We start from the raw sequence: 19857 nt of genomic DNA, 5'->3' as shown, positions 1-19857 counted from the left end.
ATATTAGCACACACAACCTGAGCAGAGTCAGGAGGTGCCATCCATGTTGAGTTTTTAGCAGGGTTGTCAAACCTTTGGTTTTTATTTTATTTTGTTGGCTCATATCCCCAACTGGTAGTTGGTTAGAGCGGCTTTCATGTCCTGTGTATTTTATTGTTTTTAGCAACAGCTGGAGGAAGAGGCTGCAAAACCTCAGGAACCAGAGCGCTCCATCTCCCCTCCACCCAGTGAAGCCAAGCACCGGAGCCTTGTCCAGATCATCTACGATGAAAATAGGGTGAGAGAAACGATCTTTTAGATATATATATATATGTATATATACATAAAGCATATATTGTTTGTGTTGCATTATACTGAAATTACAATAATTTTGAAAAGGATAAAGGGACATTCCACTTTTTTTTTAAATATGCTCATTTTCCAGCTCCCCTAGAGTTTGGTTGATTTTTACTGTTTTGGAAATCCATTCAACTGATCTCCTGGTCTGGCGGTACCACTTTTAGCATAGCTTAGCATAATCCATTGAATCTAATTAGATCATTAGCATCACGCTACAAAATAACCAAAGAGTTTTGATATTTTTCCTATTTAAAACTTGACTCTCTGTAGTAACATTGTGTACCAAGACCGACGGAAATTTAAAAGTTGCGTTTTTATACTCTCATTCTGGAATAATAATCAAGGACTTTGTTGCTGTAACATGGTTGCAGCAGGCGCAATGATATTGCGCAGCGCCTGAAAATAGTCCCCTTCTATTAAAAGTAACCAAGGGGACTATTTTTGGGCGCTGCATAATAACATTGCGCCTGTTTGATTATTACACCGGAATGAAAGTAAAGTTCCTAGCCAAATCGGCCTAGAAAATCACAACATTTAATTTCCCGTCAATCTTTGTATACAATGTAACTACAGAAGAGTCAAGTTTTAAATAGGAAAAATATTGAAACTCTTTGGTTATTTTTTAGTGCGATGCTAATGGTCTAATCGGATTCAATGGATTATGCTAAGCTATGCTAAAAGTTACCACCAGACCCATAGATCAGCTAAATGGACTCCAAAACGGTAAAAATCTATTGTTTAACACTAGGGGAGCTGGAAAATGAGCATATATTTTTTTAAAAAGTGGAGTGTCCCTTTAAGGTTAAAATAAATGTGAAACGTCAAACCAATAACAAGCTTGGTATGTGCACATATACAGTATTAAATAAATAAAGAGCGGCATTGAGCGAGGGCTGTTAGAATAGAACAGAAGCAGGCAAGTGAACAGCTGTGTCAGGTCTTAATGAGAAAAATGGGCTGTTAAATACGTAATGAGGTGCGGCAGTCGATTGACAGTGAACTCAACCACCCCCATAACACATGAGTCAGACACACAGGCTGTTGTGCTGATTCATTTCATATAGCCCATTTACACCTCCAATCAAAGCTGTTTCTGTGACTGGGCTGCTTTCAAATTCACATACTTTATAATCGTACAAGTACTAAACCGGTAATCGGAAAGTATTGTTAAATGTTGCATCAAGATGTCAGAATTTGCATCTTAGCATGACAGACTTTTATGTCGTATACTGTAAGGATTAGCATCATACTAAATTCATTTAATGTACCTCATATTTATACAGTTCAAATTTGCTATGACAACTTGGACTACATTAAACACTAGGCTGTTTTTCTGTAGAACAAATTGTTGTTAAAAGTTCATGCATTTAATGCACATTTTAAACATTTTAATTCAGTGTTTTTCTGATAGCTCAGTGGTAGAGCATGTGGGTCCCAACTTGTAATGCACTTTAAGTCGCTTTGGATAAAAGCATCTGGCAAATGCATAAATGTAAATGGAAATATTGTAACATTTGAAGTATGTTTAACTCACTGCTCCTAAATATGTTACCTATACAGCATGATTCGTAAGGTAGTTGAAATGCAACCATAGATATAGAAAGACGCAGCTTAGACCAGGGGTGGCGAGCGTGGGTCCTGGAGAGCCGCAGTCAAGCAGAGTTTATCTCCAGCTCTAATCAAACACACCTGAACAGGCTAATCAAGGTCTAAAGAGTTACTAAAAAGCTACAGGCAGGTGAGGTTCAATAAGGGTCCGAGCCAAACTCTGCAGGACTGTCGTTCGCCACCCCTAGCTTAGACCATTGGTCTTCAAAGTTGTTCCTGGAGGGCACCTGTCCTGCATATTTTAGTTTCAACTTTACTCCAACACGCCTGCCTCTAAATTCTAGGTAGCCCTAAACAACTTGATCAGCAGGTTCAGGTGTGTTTGAGTGGGGTTGGAACTGAAATCTGCAGGACAGGTGTCCTCCAGGAACAGGGTTGGAGAGCCATGGCTTAGATAATACTGGACTAACTGATGTCTAGTGCTAGTGGTCCCTCTAGTGGGGAAAAACCAACCTCTGAGAATGATTTTATAAACAACCTCCTGTCCTTTGACATTGTTTTCTTCTGTCTTTTCTTCACCTCTATGTTCACATTTAAGCATACAGACACAGCCCCACTCATTCACTGTGAATGACACATAGGCAACCAGAGTATGTTAAACATCATCATCCCCAATATCTTAATCTGGATCTGAATCTGAAGGGTATCTAAATATTCATAAAGTTCAAGCCACAAAATTACTACAGCGTGAGCTACTAGTGAGTGACTACTATGTGTGTCATGGAGACTACCAGTCAAATGCATAGACAGATCTTCTTAATTTTAGAATAAATGTAAGTCTGGAAGCATGGGAATTATGTAATGCAGGGCTCCAGACTAACTTTTTTCACTGGGAGCACAGTGGCCCCCAACTAAAACATTTTAGGGGCGCAACCTGAAAATTTAGGGGCACAATCAATATGCTAACCAAATATTCAAATTTCTACTAATTTCCACTGTATTACTAATAAATACTTTAATGATAGATGCAGAAAGTAGTGTGCTGTTTCAAATTCAGTGTCACATCACAAAAAAGTGGTCAAATTTACTGGTCGCACATGTGCGACTGGATGTAAAATTTAGTGGCACGCTCTCAAATTTTGGTGGCAGTCTGGAGCCCTGTAGTGTGATCATCTACACATGTGCATCTTCTACAATGTTATTTCCAACTAATTTAAATAATTTAGGTATAAGTCAAGTGGACTGGATTAGGACCGTAGAAGATTATTGATTCTGTCTGTAAAGCCCAGAGTACAGTTTGTTTTTATGTGTAACGCGATGCTTTATGCGACCCTTAAAGGGACTTTTAGAAGATCTCTTGACAGAAATGCAATATAATATACATAACTATATTATTAGGGGTGTATAAAGACTTTACATAATGAACGGATTCGTTTTTATTACCTTATAATGAGCTGTTTTTATCTACATACACGCGGGTCCCCTTACATGGAAGTCGCCATTTCGTGGCGTCATGTTTCTACATTAGCCCTAAACGGACAAACTGTTCGATAGATCGTGTTTTGTTACTACGCTGTCTCAGACAATAAAGTATTTTTTCGGTGTTGGTCACCATAGCTTCACTATGCGTTTCGAAAAGGAGGTGTGAGCTGTGTACTGCACCGTCGGTTACAGCTAGACGGCGCTAAAAGCCGCTAGATGCCGCTAAAAGTCCCACATTACCCTTTAACGGGCCTTTTTGGCTACTGTAACCTTAAAAGTCTTTTATGTGTAAATGGCCTCTATAGACGGTTTCATCGGACGCATGTGCGGTGACGCGATACGAGTCTAGTCCGAACTTTACTTCCGGTTTCAGTTTTTTAGTGGTCTGACTAAGTGCTAAACTGAACTCTTGAACAAATACCTCTTCCAAAAAAAAAATGTTATGGTTTCCTAGGTAATCTACGTGTTGTTTATTTTGCTTGTTATATAAATAAACTAAAGTACTTTGTTGTTATTTATTCTAAGCGGAGTTTACCTGAAGTTACGTGAGGGCCACGAAAGCTGCTTGTTTATGTTGTTGAAACCATCTATATATGTAATTTGTCATGATTGGCTGATGATTTTACATGTGAAACCCTACCTGTGTAGTTCACGCTGACATATTTTTATGGTCTTGTCTCGACTTGGTCTTAACTCCTAAAGGACTCAATCTCGACTCAAGACTTGCTTTCTCAAAGACTCGGCTTTGACTCGGACTCGACGGTATTTGAAAACCAACGGACTCGGTCTCGACCCTTCAAAGACTCGGTCTTGACTCGGCATAGGCGGTCTCGTCCCCACAGTGTATGCACAGAAATGTAAATGTGGGCGGCACTGGGTTTACCGTAAACGCTTGAATAAATAACAAAAATAAATAAATAAACAGGCCTGAAATTAAATGTGGGTTGAAATAATTTTGTTATGTGAAGAGAAAAAAGCTTTGGTGTAATAAATGAGGTATGAAATTGCCAGAAATGTGTAGGAAATTGGTTGCGTAAAACAACTGTAAATTATGCAGTTAAGCACAATTTGGCCAATCAGAATCAAGTATTCCATAGAGCCACAGAGACAATGTACTGGTCGATGCATAAAAAATCGTAAGAGCATAATTTGGCCGTAAAAAGTGTTATATTGACTCCTTCTCAGAGTAACATGATAAATAATAGGACTTTTTTCATAGAAATACTGTTTTCCTTAACTTCATGCGCTTGGAAGAAAAAGTGTTTTCACACCTCTCCATTTACTGATTTTGTCACCATGTCCATTTTTAGGCTTTTTCTTTTCATCTCTCAGCATAGATTTTTCATTTATTTATTTTCTGCAATTGGATCCCCAGTGATTTTTCTTTCCCATGTCTCTCTCTCTCGCAGAGAGAGGGGAAATGGGTATTGTAGATGGCATAGGGCAGTGAGTGTCGTCTTCTGAGGACTCTAATAATAGTACATCACTTATACACTCAGTCGTTTATGTGTGCACCGGAGAGAGGGTGAGGTGTGTTGCCGTGGTGATGTGCTGCTGACATATGCTATTGCGTGTGTATTTTGAACAGAAAAAGGCAGAGGAAGCTCATCGGATCCTAGAGGGACTGGGACCCCGAGTCGAGCTGGTGAGTCCACATTTCTCCTTTATTCTCATCCCTTTTGCATTTCCTGTTCTTCCTTTTTTCTCTCCTGCTGGGAATATTTTCATTTGTTGAATGGCTACTGTGGGTCAATGGTTAATGGATCCCATAACGCTTCCTGCTGTGTTTTCATGCTCAATTTATCTCAGCATTTCCTATATAGACATATGCCTATCTTAATGTGCTGCTTTAATAAAGAATGACAGCTTAGACTAACAAAGGAAATCTTTAATAATTTAATAAGTGTCAGTTCAGCTAATCAAGCATCAAAATAAGACTCATTGTGTCATGTCGTATCCTGTGACATCACTTGTCTATGTATATAATATGTGACAGCATATACAGGTTAATTTTAATAAGACAAGCTTTTCTTTTCAGTATTTTTCTGCCAAACTTTTTAAGTTTAAATGACAGAAATTTGACATAATTGTCTTTTCTGATACACATTTTTTTTTGAAAGTTTAAGTTTGTTACTTTTTTTGGAAATATGACAACTGGTCCAAGCAGTCATTTCAAAGCCATGTGTATATACTAATATAGCTCTTCATTTTTTATGAAATGTAAATATTTTTGCACTGGGATTCCCAAGATTTGTTTACTTAAAGGAATATTCAATTTTCTTAAAAGAAAAATCCAGATAATTTACTCACCACCATGTCATCCAAAATGTTGATGTCTTTCTTTGTTCAGTCGAGAAGAAATTATGTTTTTTGAGGAAAAAATTGCAGGATTTTTCTCATTTTAATGGACTTTAATGGACACCAACACCTTAACACTTAACTCAACACTTAACAGTTTTTTTCAACGGAGTTTTAAAGGACTATAAACGATCCCAAACGAGGCATAAGGGTCTTATCTAGCGAAACGATTGTCATTTTTGACAAGAAAAATAAAAAATATCCACTTTTAAACCACATCTTTTCGTCTAGGTCCGGTCCAGCGCGACCTAACGTAAATGCGTAGTGACGTAGGGAGGTCACGTGTTACATATATAAAACGCACATTTGCGGACCATTTTAAACAATAAACTGACAGAAAGACTTTAATTAGTATCAGTTGACATACAACAACGTAGGACCGGTCCTGTTTCACCAAACTTGTAAACACTAGGGCGGAGTTTCGCGTTCGCCCTCTGTGACCTCTTGACGTCATGACGTATTACGTGAGGTCACGCTGACGCTTTCAGGACCGGATGAAGACGAGAAATTGGTTTAAAAGTGTATATTTGTTATTTTTATTGTCAAAGATGACAATCGTTTCGCTTGATAAGACCCTTATGCCTCGTTTGGGATCGTTTATAGTCCTTTGAAACTGTTGAAAAAAACTGTTACGTGTTGAGTTAAGTGTTAAGTGTTGGTGTCCATTAAAGTCCATTAAAATGAGAAAAATCCTGCAATGTTTTCCTCAAAAACATAATTTCTTCTGGACTGAACAAAGAAAGACATCAACATTTTGGATGACATGATGGTGGTGAGTAAATTATCAGGATTTTTCTTCTAAGAAAATGGACTATTCCTTTAACTTTCTTCAGCTGTTGCAGCCTCTTAGTCACCATGTTGGAGGTATTTGTTAGTCATTGGGAGTTAAGATCGCTGTTGTAACACAACCTCCTCCATTGTGTGAAATATAAACTCAGTTGACCGTGTGTGTGTGTGTTTTTACACTACTGCCTGTTTGTTTACAACATGGCTGTTGACCACATGCAGAAAAGCTTGGCACAGCATCTGTTGGATAAGAACCAAACAGACCGATTGACCAACAGACCAGTTGGACTGCAGTCTTATAAGAGAAATACTACAACATTTATTTCGCCATATTGGGATGAATACAGCGTGTGGTGATGATAGCAAAAGCTTTTAAAATAATTTTTTGTTACCATGCTTGGCAAAAAAATTGGAGCAGTGGAAAAAGCGAAGTTCTCCCAGAGCTGGGATGCCTTGATGTGACCGCAGAGCCTGTGTGAAACTAAACTTTTCCTCTTTCATCTCTCACGTTTACTTCTATCTTCCCATACAGCCTTTGTACAACCAGCCGTCTGATACCAAGCAGTACCATGAGAACATCAAAATGTAAGTAGGCCTTTTCTCATGTCTCTTCTTTAAAACCGTAAAAAACATCCATTGAGAGCTATACAGATCTCAGCAAATGCATTCATGCATAATTCAACCTCAACTTCTTCACTATTCAAAGGTGTTGAGCGATTAAACTGAGATCAAGACAGATGTTGAGGCCAATAAATATTTTGATGTTTATTTCACTCGCAGAGTTTTAGCTTCTCAAATCATCTTTAATTTTCCTTCTGGCTGTTTTAATTGTTCTGTTGGCCTTTTTGTATACCATCTCATTGGCCTCGCAGGAAGAGATCAGAAAGCAAGTGTATGTGAGAGTGAGCGAGCGAGAAATATTCAGTATACTAATTTCAGCTCTCTTTTGATAAGGCACAATTGAAAGTTGTTTTCACAGAAGTCTTTTATCCACCCCAGCAGCAGTGATGTTGGGAAATTATCTACTCCTCTGACATAACCTTGTAGTGATATGATAAGCGTGCGTGCGGGTCATGGCTGTTCAGAATGTGATGTTAAGGTCTGAATTGTGATTTTTAGTGGATGTCAAACAGCAGCTAATCCTGCAGCAATCTGCTGCATAATGCAGTGCCATCTCTGTACCTAGACACCTAATCTCACCCGTACATCAGCTGTTTAAACAAATCCTGCCAAGTTCACAAGTAATCTAGTTTCATCAAATGCCACTTTAGAAATCTCAGTAACATGCTGTGATTTAAAAATCATGTTGGTTTTCCTCTACGAACAGCATGTAGATCTAAACACAGGTTATGCCAGATTAAAGATCTGTAGGGTCCTGTGACTGTGACCTTATACGGAAGAGATTAGATCATAGTGTCTGCTCCAACACATTCGACTACATGCGCATCTACAACACAAAAGCAATCCGTTTTAAAGGTCCCTTTCTTTCTGTGTTTTTGAAGCTTTGTTCGTGTTTACAGTGCGCAATATAACATGTGTTCATGTTTCACGTGTAAAAAAAGCGGTAATTTTCACACAATTTACTTATCTGTATAGCGCTGTTTTCAAAACAGGCTGATGTCTTCCTTGTTCTGTGAAGTCCCTCCTTCAGAGATACGTATCGAGTTCTGATTGTGTAGTTTGTTTAGTGTGTTGTGATTCGACAGCAGCTTAGCTTGCCGTTAGCTTAGCTGGCGACTGACGTATTTCTGTGTGCGGAGTTTAGTCAAAAAACTGTTCTAGTGATGTCATTAAAGCAGGAAGTAGAGGGCTGTAGTCCAAACCGGCCGTTCGCTGTAGGCTTTGAAAGACAAATTCTGTTAAAGAAATATATCGCCTAGCAGTGAGCTTTATCATTTTACAGGTATTATTTATGCTATTATAGCAGCATTACATACTAACTAGGATTTTAAAAAATAGGATCAGAAAGAACGTGACCTTTAATGCGTTTTCGACTACCGTATTTTCCGCACTATAAGTCGCTCAGGAGTATAAGTCGCATCAACCAGAAATTCGTCAAAAGGATGAAAAACATATCGTCGCTGCCTGATTAAACTCACGTATGTCCAAAACGGTAACTTTTCAGAAAGTGAAGAAAACACTGTATATCAAAAGCAGTTGAATGTAGCGTTGTCATACTTGGTACGGCATATTTACATGTAACCATATTCTTGCCAGTGTCATGATATAATCCACATTTGACCAAAATTGAGTTTAAATGGACATGCGTGCATATTTTACAGTAACTTTTTTATGCGTTCTTCCGATCATTAATTAGAATGGCCAAAGTCGCGTTTCGTATTGACAGATGAACACGCTCAGTTCATTAAATAGCCTACGTCTTGGTTAAATACGCTTACTTTATTTAATATTAATTATAAGTGTATTAAATGTCTCTTGCAAACCATTAAGGGACAATGAATCACTACACTGACATGGTAATGCTACACAACAGGGGCGTCAGTTTGTGTTGAAAAGTGGTGGGGACAAAAGATCAAATAAAAACATTACTGCAGGACGGGAAAAATATTGAATAACTTGCATCAAAAATGGGCATAGCGTAGGCCAGTCAACAACAAGAAAATACTCAGCATAAATTTATAAACCCTCAACAATGTCGAATGCACACATCACACATGTAACAGTCCCTGCAACACCAGCTCAACCGAACAATGCCAAAGCACCATACCGTAGAAAACAGCAGCGCGTTTAATAAATGATTACAATGAATTTCATTACATATGTACAAGAAAACACACCATAAGCATACAGCACAACATATGTGACACTAGACCACAAAACCAGTCTTAAGCATCGCTTGATTTTTCAGAACATTTTAACCAAATGCTTTCAAAAAGTGGTGGGATGTCCCCAGCGTAAATATCACCAATGCTAGACAGATACTTTGTTTGCAATGTCCTACCGTAATTAAGTAACTCCTAGATGTTAGTCTGGCATCCGGGGGAAACGTTTACCTCGAAGGAAAGTCATTGTCATGTTTATTCGGCTATATCCAGTGCTGAGGTTCGATGAAACTTTACGAGACCGGCGAGATGCTTCACAGGCGGAAGATATGCGGCGTGATTGACAGCTTTGACACCAAACGGGTACGTGAAAATCAGATGACATGATTTCACAAGTTTTCATTGGCTATTTAGGTATGTGACGCATACTGTATATGGAAATGAACCTGGACATTCAATCTGTCGAAAAATCTCAAAATCTGCAAAATGAACATACGTGATTTTCATCGGACAGCGACGATATATAAGTCACAGTGGACTATTCTTCGCATTTATTTAGAAATTGTTTCACAAAATCCAAGTCGAAGAAGAGACATTTAATCTGTTAAGGCAAGTTATTCAACTAAACAATAGCACACAGAACAGCAGGCTGAATAGGTGTCTGTACGTTAAAGTAATATTATTAGTTATTTACACGATACACAATAGCAAGCTCGTCATTCCACATCACTGAATTCATTGAATTACATAAATACAGGAGCAACATATAACGGACTCTTGCGGCTGTAGACGCTAATGTTGTCTCTTGGTTCATATGTCAAAATTAATTCATACTGACTTACAAGTCGAACCTGACTAGAAGTCGCAGGACCAGCCAAACTATAAAAAAAGTGTATAGTCTGGAAAACACGGTACCTCTGAATGTGGTCCACTTGTGATCCGATCGATGAAAACGCTTTTTGATACCAGGTGTAAACAGCCCCTAAGTGAGGTATCCAATGCAGTACCATTTAAGGATAATTGTTTGTGAACTTTGTAGTAAGAGACGGGTATATCGGAGGCCAGAAATTAATCTGTATGGTATCAGTTTGACCTAAATAGCTAGTTAAAGTCCCCATGAATAGGAAGAAGCCATCAACTTCCGTATTGTGATGTATTTCCTAATGAAACTGTATTTCATTTTCCTTTACAGAAATCAGGCAATGAGGAAGAAGCTCATTCTTTATTTCAAAAGAAGAAATCATGCTCGCAAACAGTGGGTAAGTAATAGCACCCAATACACACAGCAGCTTACACTGTGCCTTTCTGTGCCTAAATATGGCACGTTTCAGTTTATTATTAAAAGCTCAAGTTGAAAACTTGGAACATTGTGTAACAGACAGTAATGAATAATCAACTGAAATTAATCCTAATAAGAGACGTTAATTAAACCCAGCATGATGCCTGCCTACGCAGATAATTTTGGACATCATATGTGCGTTTGAAAGCTCGAATATGCCTGTGATGTACAACAATGCTCTTTAAATAGGTAAACTTGTACAGTTTGGGATTTTTCTTTTATGCGTCTGCGTGTGCATTCAGGAGCAGAAATTCTGCCAACGCTATGATCAGCTAATGGAGGCCTGGGAGAAGAAAGTGGAGCGCATCGAGAATAACCCGCGCCGCAGAGCCAAAGAGAGCAAAGTGCGGGAGTACTACGAAAAGCAGTTCCCCGAGATCCGTAAGCAGAGGGAAATGCAGGAGCGCATGCAGACGTAAGCAAACGCAGCCTTGAGCACCAGACACCGTGACTGCCGCCGAAAGATCACACGTGTGGTTTTATAGTCTTGTGCTGACGGAAACATGTTTGTGTTTACAGTCGAGTGACTCAGAGGGGAGGGGGACTGGCATCAGCAGCCCGCAGCGAGCATGAGGTTTCGGAAATAATCGACGGCATCTCTGAGCAAGAGGTATGACGGTTTCTTTATTTTAATTGTTCCCTAGGACTTTTCCCACTGGGATTTTCTCCTAGAAGTTGTTTTCAACCCCTAGGGAGTCAGCTGACATTGGCTTTACTTAGAACTCTCTATAAACTACATTACACAGCTGCTTTGAAACAATTAAACATTGTGAAAAGCGCTTGTATAAATAAAATTGAATTTAATAAAATATATAATTGTCATTTTGACAATAAATATTACAAAGTTTTGGGCCTCAATATATACATTTATTTTGCAGGAAGATAGCTTACACTTTTTTTTCACATCCATGACCCTTGTGCTGCTAACACTGTGCTCTGCCAACCTCAGAGATGCAAATTCTTCAACTTTGGGTGACAATTCATCTTAATAAAATCAAAATAGGTCACCTACTACGGGATTTCCATAGATCTGATAAGAAAATGTTTGGGGGGTAGTGTATTGGGTCAGGTTAAATGTATTATGTCTTCCACAAAGCAGAATAGGCATGGGCCTGCTACCGGTTTCAAGGTATACCGAGGTTTTAAACCGTCTAGGTTTCAAAACCACTAAAATGGTCTGTGATACCGTCTCAAAGGTATGAGCTGTGTTTATACAAAATTCATTAAATCATTAAGTCATGTGATTGATTTGACGTTTACATTTAATATACATTACGAAAATATATATATATTTTTGAAAGCATATTATAATTTAAAGGCTTTATTTTTTTACCTGGCATTTGAAAATAACACATTTTAGTGTTGCATGGCAATACCGCGACACTGTGAAACCGTGGTATTTTTGCTGAAGGTTAACATACCGCCAGAATCTTATACTACAGCAGAACTAAACATAGACAGTGATCATACAAGGGTAAATAATGGACTGTGTTTGGCCGTTGCACTCACATCTTGTGTCTGTTGCAGTGCCTGCAAAAACTACAAGAGCATGTTTTTAGACCCAAAGATGCATTCTGTTTGAATTGCCCTTAAAGAGACTGCTGAATGTGCTTGCGTTTGTGCTGCCTTTACATTGCTCGGGATTCATTGCACGTTTTTGGCTGTCCCAGATGAAAGATTGCATAGTGAAACAATCGTCACGCTTTCTGTAATCATGGCTCTTTATTGGTGGTCCTATGTCATACAGTGGGAGAGGTTCAAAGATGGACGTTTTTCCCGTGTTGCGTCCAAAGATAGCTTACAATAGTTTTCTGACAGTGTCAGAAATTCAGCACGATCAACACAATGTGTTTGCTTTTACGACATGCGCACTGGTATTTGTTTACGCTTTTATTTGTTTGTTATGCTGGTGACGTTGCGCTAATGTGTGACGCAGCCGTCAAAGCTTCCGTGTCATCATCTTACAGTCTACATGCTTGTCGTACCCAAGTTTAAATGATCCATGTCGCACAGTGTGATAAGGAGGGCAAAAATCCTGCAGTGTATTCCGGCTTAAGGCGGGCAGTACTGTAGGTGTATACAGAAGTACTGACAGTTTGATGTAAGCATTAAAAATCATTTTGGGACTTTTTTGATTTTCAATATTTACCAAACAAACAAGAATTCTTACAATGCAGCTTTTCACAGTGCCAATGTTAATATTTATTTACTGTTAACGTTTTTCTTTCTGTTGATATAGCATGAAGGTTTAAATAACATTTTCACAAGACACATTCAAGTGAAAACCTGCCGTCCTCCATTCTTTCCCAAAACAAAGCACCTGAACACTACAAGCTCATAATCGCAACTTCAGAAGTGGGAATTATCAAGATTCCGATAGCATGTGAAGGCAGCTTTAGTTTCAGTTTCATACGTTTGCGTTAGTTGTGAAATGATAAAACGGAAAAGTTTCCCGTAGAGATACTGATGGAATATTGAATGGCTGGAAAAGGCTCTCAGCCAATCAAATTTGAGAACCAGTACGGACTGTAATATAAAAGGTAATCAAATAGGGCTGTCACGATGCATCGCGTTTCCCATAAAAAAAATAACTGTCTGAAATCGATTCTGAATCGCAAGACTCAGATTCTGTGTTTCATGCGCAGCTTGTGCGTGTACTACGGGTCTTTGATCAGTAAGAAGTCCTTGTCAATCTAAAATCATTACGAGTCTGAGTCGTTTACAACATGTATTTAAAAAAACAACACTCCTCAAACACAATCATTGATAATAAGGAATATTTTGATGAAAGTACCTGAAACTATTTGAAGAACAGCGATGTAAATGGTTCTTTGTAAATGGCACAAATGGAGTTTCTGCACGAGAGCGCCCTCTGGCTTTTGGATGTGGCGGCATTACACCGTAATTTATTAAAATGTATTCATTCAGAAAATGCGCATTTGCACGATTTATCGTCCCTGCCTTATAATCAAATAGTAATTATAATAATAATGCCCTGAAGTGTACTATTGAGCATGTAATATGGTGGTTTGTCGCTTTTTCCAGACAGACACAAACAGGTGACTTGAAAACCCAACGTCTGTTGCACAACCTGTGAGGTTTTGTGGCTCATGCATTTCCTAAACACAGTAACACGATGCAGCGGCCGCATATTTGCTGACTGTCACCTCTCTCCTACATTCCCGTTCGGTTTCTCGGTTTCATTTAAAAAATTTTCCTTTCGTATTTGCTACAGCCTCTTTATTTCTCTCTGCAGAACACAGAGAAGCAGATGCGTCAGTTAGCCGTGATCCCGCCCATGCTGTTTGATGCCGAGCAGCAGAGGATAAAGTTCATCAACATGAACGGCCTGATGAGCGATCCCATGAAGGTCTACAAAGACAGACAGGTCATGAACATGTGGAGCGAGCAGGAGAAAGACACCTTCCGGGAGAAGTAGGTTCAGCGCTTAGCTTGCTTCACTATGCTTGTGCATTTTACGTAAAGGAGAGACCTAAAGGAAACATACTGTAAGTGCTTTTGTCACTGGTTGAGTCTCCTTTTACACTTGGCCTGATTGTGTGATTTGAAGAAACAAGTATGTTGTTGTGCAATGTGTGCTGCACATCATGTGTTCATTTTCATATTTGCAACTTTATATCTCTTATTTGTGATGTAATTTCTCTTGTGATTCATATCTTCGGCACGTTTCCTTGCTTGTTGCCTGAGATCGAAAAACTTGTACAGTCAGGCTAACTTTGTCCAGACCAAATCCTGTAGTGTAAAAACGACCTCAGTAACCTCAGTCCCCATTTACTCTGACATAATGCCGCTGCGTAGTTTTGAGATGACTAGCATCAAAGTTTAATTTTTAGCCATTAGTTTCACTATGATTTCAAGATTAATCAAGATTATGTTTTCACTGAATGTTCTTAGATGATTTTATGCAGAAAACAGTAAATCTTGAAAAAACAGGGTCACCTATGTGCTATTTCTTGTTTCGGTCTGAAACATTTGTGCTAAAAATTACCTGAATTTGTTAGCATAACCTGTACTGAGGAATATTGCTGACTATTTTTTAGCTAACATGACACATTTTTATTAATGTATACACGTAAAGTTTAAAGGGAGACTCCACTTTTTTTTTAAAAATGTGCTCATTTTCCAGCTCTTTTAGAGTTAAACATTTTATTTTTACCGTTTTGGAATCCATTCAGCTGATCTCCCGGTCTGGCGGTACCGCTTTTAGCATAGCTTAGCATAATCCATTGAATCTGATAAGACCATTCGCATCACACTCAACTATTTAAAACTAAACCTGACTCTTCTGTAGTTACATTGTGTACTAAGACTGACGGAAAATTAAAAGTTGTGATTTTCTAAGCAGATATGACTAGGAACTCTACTTTCATTCTGTCGTAATAATCAGGGACTTTGCTGCCGTAACATGGCTGCAGCAGGCGCAATGATACTACGCACTGCCCAAAAATAGTCTCCTTGGTAACTTTCAATAGCTGGGGACTATTTTCGGACACTGTGTAATATCTAGGGAAGCTGGAAAATGAGCATATTTTCAAAAAAAGTGGAGTGTCCTTTTAAGAGCGACTGCATTAGCTTCAAGTTTTTAAATGGTTATTAGCAAAATATAACATTTTGAAGGTTGTTTGTTCTGTAACACAGATTTTTCTCTCTACCCTCTGCAGGTTTATCCAGCACCCAAAGAACTTTGCCCTGATAGCCTCCTTTCTGGAGAGAAAGGTACACCTGTGTCCAGTGTATTAATGCTATCACCTACAGCTCATTGTTTCCACTGCAGCCTGTGTAGACCACATGTACTGTATATGATCAGAGCAGATGAGTTGAGAGATTAAGCTGTTTTGTGTCTGTGCAGACGGTGGCCGAGTGCGTCCTTTTTTACTACCTGACTAAGAAGAATGAGAACTACAAGAACATTGTTCGAAGGAACTACCGCCGCAGAGGCAGAAGCCAGGTGAGACTACATCTCCCAGCATGCTCTTTTCTAATGCTGTATTTTATTGAAGAGAGTCTCTGAGATCTTATTATATAGACAAGTTTTTAGTCTGATCCAGAACCATGTAAAGAAACAAAGTGGCAATGATAAAACAACAAACACACTTACAGGCGTGTAATCCTTTAATGTAATTGTAATTCAGTCATCATTTTCTCATCCTCATGTTATTCTAAACCTGTATGAATTTTAGCACATAGCATAGCTGATTGTAACCATTGACTTCCATAGTAGGAAAACAAATATTATGGAAGTATTGTAATAAGTGATGATGAAGAAATTTTGATAAATGATGTTAAGCACACAGTGTACCCATTGAATTCCATCGTATTTGTTTTTCCTACTATGGAAGTCAATGGTTACAATCAACTGTGTGCTTACCATCATCAAAATAATATCTTCTTTTCTGCTCATCAAAAAAAAAAGAATTCATACAGGTTTAGATCAACATGAGGATGAGAATATTCATTTTTGGGTGAATTATCCCTTTAAACTGGGTGCTGCTATGTATGGGTGATTCTCACGAAAATTTGGTTTTAAAAATGTCAAGCATGAAAATGTAGAAATTGCTTAAATGTACTTTTTTTTCCCACCAGACATTGAAAAACAAAGTCTGGAGTAAATGGGAACATTAATTTAAAACTTTTACTTATCATTTAACACTTTTTGTAACATAATTTAAAAAATTAGTCCTAAAAAATCTCATTACCGCAACAGTCAGAAAACATCAACACTGACATATTTTCAAAATGACATGACAAACCTGAAAGAACATAATTTGGAGATTCTGCACATGCATTTAAAATCAAAGTATTATGCTTCTATTAATTAAATTAACATTTAATAAGCATCTGTTGCGGTAATGGTAATCAAAATGTCGTGTAAGCATTCTGACAAGACAATATTTCAAATTAACTGTAAAAAAATGATCTTACCTGGTAGCCATCTTGAAGTAACTGGTCCATGTGCTTGGTCACTCAAAATCAAACTTTATTAAAATTCTGTATGTGTGCTTAAACTGTTCTCAAAAAGTGTTGCGGAGGATGAGAACATCAGGCATGGACACATCATTTTCCTAATTTTTCTTCATTATTATTATACATGAATATTCTGTAAATATTTTTTCTGTCATTTAAAGTAGTCTAGCAAAACATCCATTTATTTTTTTTTCTTAATATTTTTGTGTTAGTTTGATTCAATTACAACATAACGCATGTTCAAACACAGCCGGACACATTGCGGTAATGAGAATTTCAGCAGAAAATTTGATAAAATTTCCAATTATAAATTCTAAGGTTGAAATCACACATTGTGCAAGGTAGAACACAGTATTGTGTTAATTCTGATGCTTTTTAATGTTACTATATTACACATTTTAAAGCTAAAATCATTAGTGCCGTGGCGTTTCAATGGTTTCGTGAGAATCACCCGTATACTTAACATTATACATTAGTATCTCGGCCAGAGATTGAAGATGTTCACACAAATTTCAAATTTGATGGCCGTTCGGTTCTTCTTTTATCTAACAAAAGAATGGATTGGAATGGAGTGTTAATCGAGCTCAAATAAAGATGTTTCACTAATAATTTTATATAAAAATGTTTTTTTTTCAACTGTGCTCGCTCCATCTCAAGGTGCTTGTCAACGTAACAGCAAAATCAAAAGGAATGGTGGATGTAGAGGGTTGGGGGGGTCCCAGATTGTCGTATATGTACGTGGGGGGGCCCAAGAACAAAAGGGTTGGGAACAAGTGGTCTAAGGTATTGCACTGTATTTAATATGCATATTGCATATATGTTTGTATTCATCCCTTCTTGTAGCATATAGACAAGTTTCCCGGGTGAAATAGGCGGGCCGCCATCATCCTTTGACTCTGCCAACGACTTCCGGTTAGCGAGTTTGTTTTCGCCACAAGTTGTTGCAACCGCGAGCAGCACAATATGTCCCGGAGCCGTGTCGGCATGTAACACCATCCATAGTTTACTTTATTCTGCACGCTAACCAAAGACAGTAAAAGACGCTTACCGGAAGTGCTTGGCAGACACAACCGGAAATCGTTGGCAGAGTGAAAGTCTAATGGCGGCCCACCTATTTCACCCGGGAAACTTGTCTATAGCATAATAATGTTAAGTCAAGTCATTCTTCTGTTTAATGAAAGCATATGTGCATGTTATCAATAATAAATCAGTGGGATACTAATGAGTCTATTACATGAACACACCTCAAAGTGAGCTCAAACCACATGGTGCAATTATCCAGCTTGATCCCTGGTGGGAGTTCATAGTGTTTCTCTACAGCTTCCTGCCCACCTCACTTTCACACACTCTCATTTTTTCTGTGCGTGTTTGTGATGCAGCACTAACAGAGATAAAGTCACGATGCGGTTGCTTCGTGAGCGCGTTAAATGTCTGTGTTTTGAGAGATAGCAGGCATTTAAAAAGTTAGAATGAGAGCTTTGTGCATGTGTTAGTGTTGCCAGCAATAATAGCAGACTCAATAAAAGCCAATAGAATAATGAGCACACAGCCCAAACACATTTGTTTTACTGGTCTTCTGTTGCCTGAACGGTTCTGTTCAGGTCATTAAATATCACCTGATCTCAATGGGCTCGTATTAAGATACACTTTGCGTGAATAACTGTGAATGTATGTGTTTGTGTGTGTGTAGTGCAGTAAAGAAGAAGCGCACATTTGATATGATGTGCAATTGAACTGTTCCTAGAAATAAGGCCCAGTAATTTTCCTCTTATATTACTTGTATTTAAGTTGTGAAAATTGTACTGTGGTGTTACACACCAAACGCAAATTCAACGATTTGCACAAGTAGATTACACACAAAATCAATGCAAAGACGCGAATAGACTCAAACTCGCATCAAACGCATCTTTGCGCAAGTTGAAAATACTTAAAATTCGCAGGACACGAAGTTAAAGGCGGAGTCCACGATGTTTGAAAAACGCGTTGGAAAAGGAGACGGGCCGACTACCAAAACACACTTATAGCCAATCAAATAAAATCAAATGCCGGGTTGCGTATGTGTGGGGCGGGTCTATCAACAGAAGGTCCAGATTCTATTGGGGTAGGGGCATGTTTGTTTGGGTGATTTCAAATATCAACACTGGCTTTCAAACATCGTGGACTCCGCCTTTAAATCCCACGAGTAAGGAACGTAATGCTTTGGTTTGGTGTGTATGCAGAATAGGGGCGGATCACACAGAACACATTGGTGGCATTAAAGGTACAATTTGGAAGATATTTGCAGTAAAATATCCAAAAACCACTAGTACAGTGTTATATATTTTGTCCAGCTGATTACTAACAGTATCTCTAATGTTTTTTAACTACTTGTAAATCGTAAGAAAATTGCCATTCTAAACAGTGACATGGGGCAGTGCAGTCGCCTGTCAATGATGTTAAAGGGATAGTTCACTTTAAAATGAAAATTCTGTCATCATTTACTCATCCTCATGTTGTTTTAAATCTGTATAAATTTCTCTGATGAACACAAAAGAAGATATTTTAATGCTGAGTTTACACCAAGCGCGTTTCAGGCATCTACCGCGCCTAGTTTAACGCTTGAACAGTTTGAATGCATTCGCGCATAGAGCGGAGTAGACGCGCGGAAAAAGCAAGCATTTGACGCGCGTCAAAGGGCTGGGTAAAAAAATTTTTTCCCCCCGATTAATCTGTTTTTTTTCCCCGTAATCGATTCAAAATCGATTCTCAAAGGCCATGAATCCATTTTTTTTTTACATTTTTTAATGTATTTCTGCAAACATTAAACGTAAGATTAACGTTAATCTAATTACTAGTCTTCTCCACTAGACTTGTTTTGACTTTTTTCAGCATACATTTTTCATCTTGCATCAAAATTGTATTGTATTTAACATAATTGTATGCATTTGAAAATTAGAGATGGGTTCTGTTTTAATGTCCCCAAGTGTTCCTAAAATACAAGAGTTTAATATACAGGTTTGTGGCTCTTAAATTATTTCTATTGATTACCCTTTTAAATTATGTTCACTGTTTTTTATAGTATTTGTAATAAATCTATATTCATTGAGTTGAATCGAGTATAAAAATCCACCCGAGAATCGGAATTGAATCGAGAATCGAAATCGAATCGATTTGATAGCTTGTGAATTGAAATCGAAATGATCTGGAACATCTGAATCTAATGCTTTGCGGTTGTCTGTTTGCAAGAAGACTGATGTT

The 19857-nt window shown here is 38.1% G+C and overlaps 1 protein-coding gene across 2 annotated transcripts in view; it reads left to right on the top strand.

Moving 5' to 3' along the window:
- Window positions 1-19857, top strand: part of ncor2 (nuclear receptor corepressor 2) — a 115543-nt gene that overhangs the window by 51880 nt on the left and 43806 nt on the right. For both annotated transcript variants that reach the window (XM_073867690.1, XM_073867689.1), the window contains exons 6-14: window positions 164-277; window positions 4958-5014; window positions 7046-7098; window positions 10489-10555; window positions 10878-11050; window positions 11155-11245; window positions 13892-14070; window positions 15318-15372; window positions 15506-15604. In XM_073867690.1, the coding sequence (XP_073723791.1) occupies window positions 164-277; window positions 4958-5014; window positions 7046-7098; window positions 10489-10555; window positions 10878-11050; window positions 11155-11245; window positions 13892-14070; window positions 15318-15372; window positions 15506-15604 (888 nt within the window). The remainder of the gene's footprint in view (window positions 1-163; window positions 278-4957; window positions 5015-7045; window positions 7099-10488; window positions 10556-10877; window positions 11051-11154; window positions 11246-13891; window positions 14071-15317; window positions 15373-15505; window positions 15605-19857) is intronic.

Source organism: Misgurnus anguillicaudatus, chromosome 5 (assembly GCF_027580225.2).
Source record: "Misgurnus anguillicaudatus chromosome 5, ASM2758022v2, whole genome shotgun sequence".
Taxonomy (NCBI): domain Eukaryota; kingdom Metazoa; phylum Chordata; class Actinopteri; order Cypriniformes; family Cobitidae; genus Misgurnus; species Misgurnus anguillicaudatus.
Note: the sequence above shows the minus strand (reverse complement) of the source record. Positions and strands in the feature narration are given on the sequence as shown.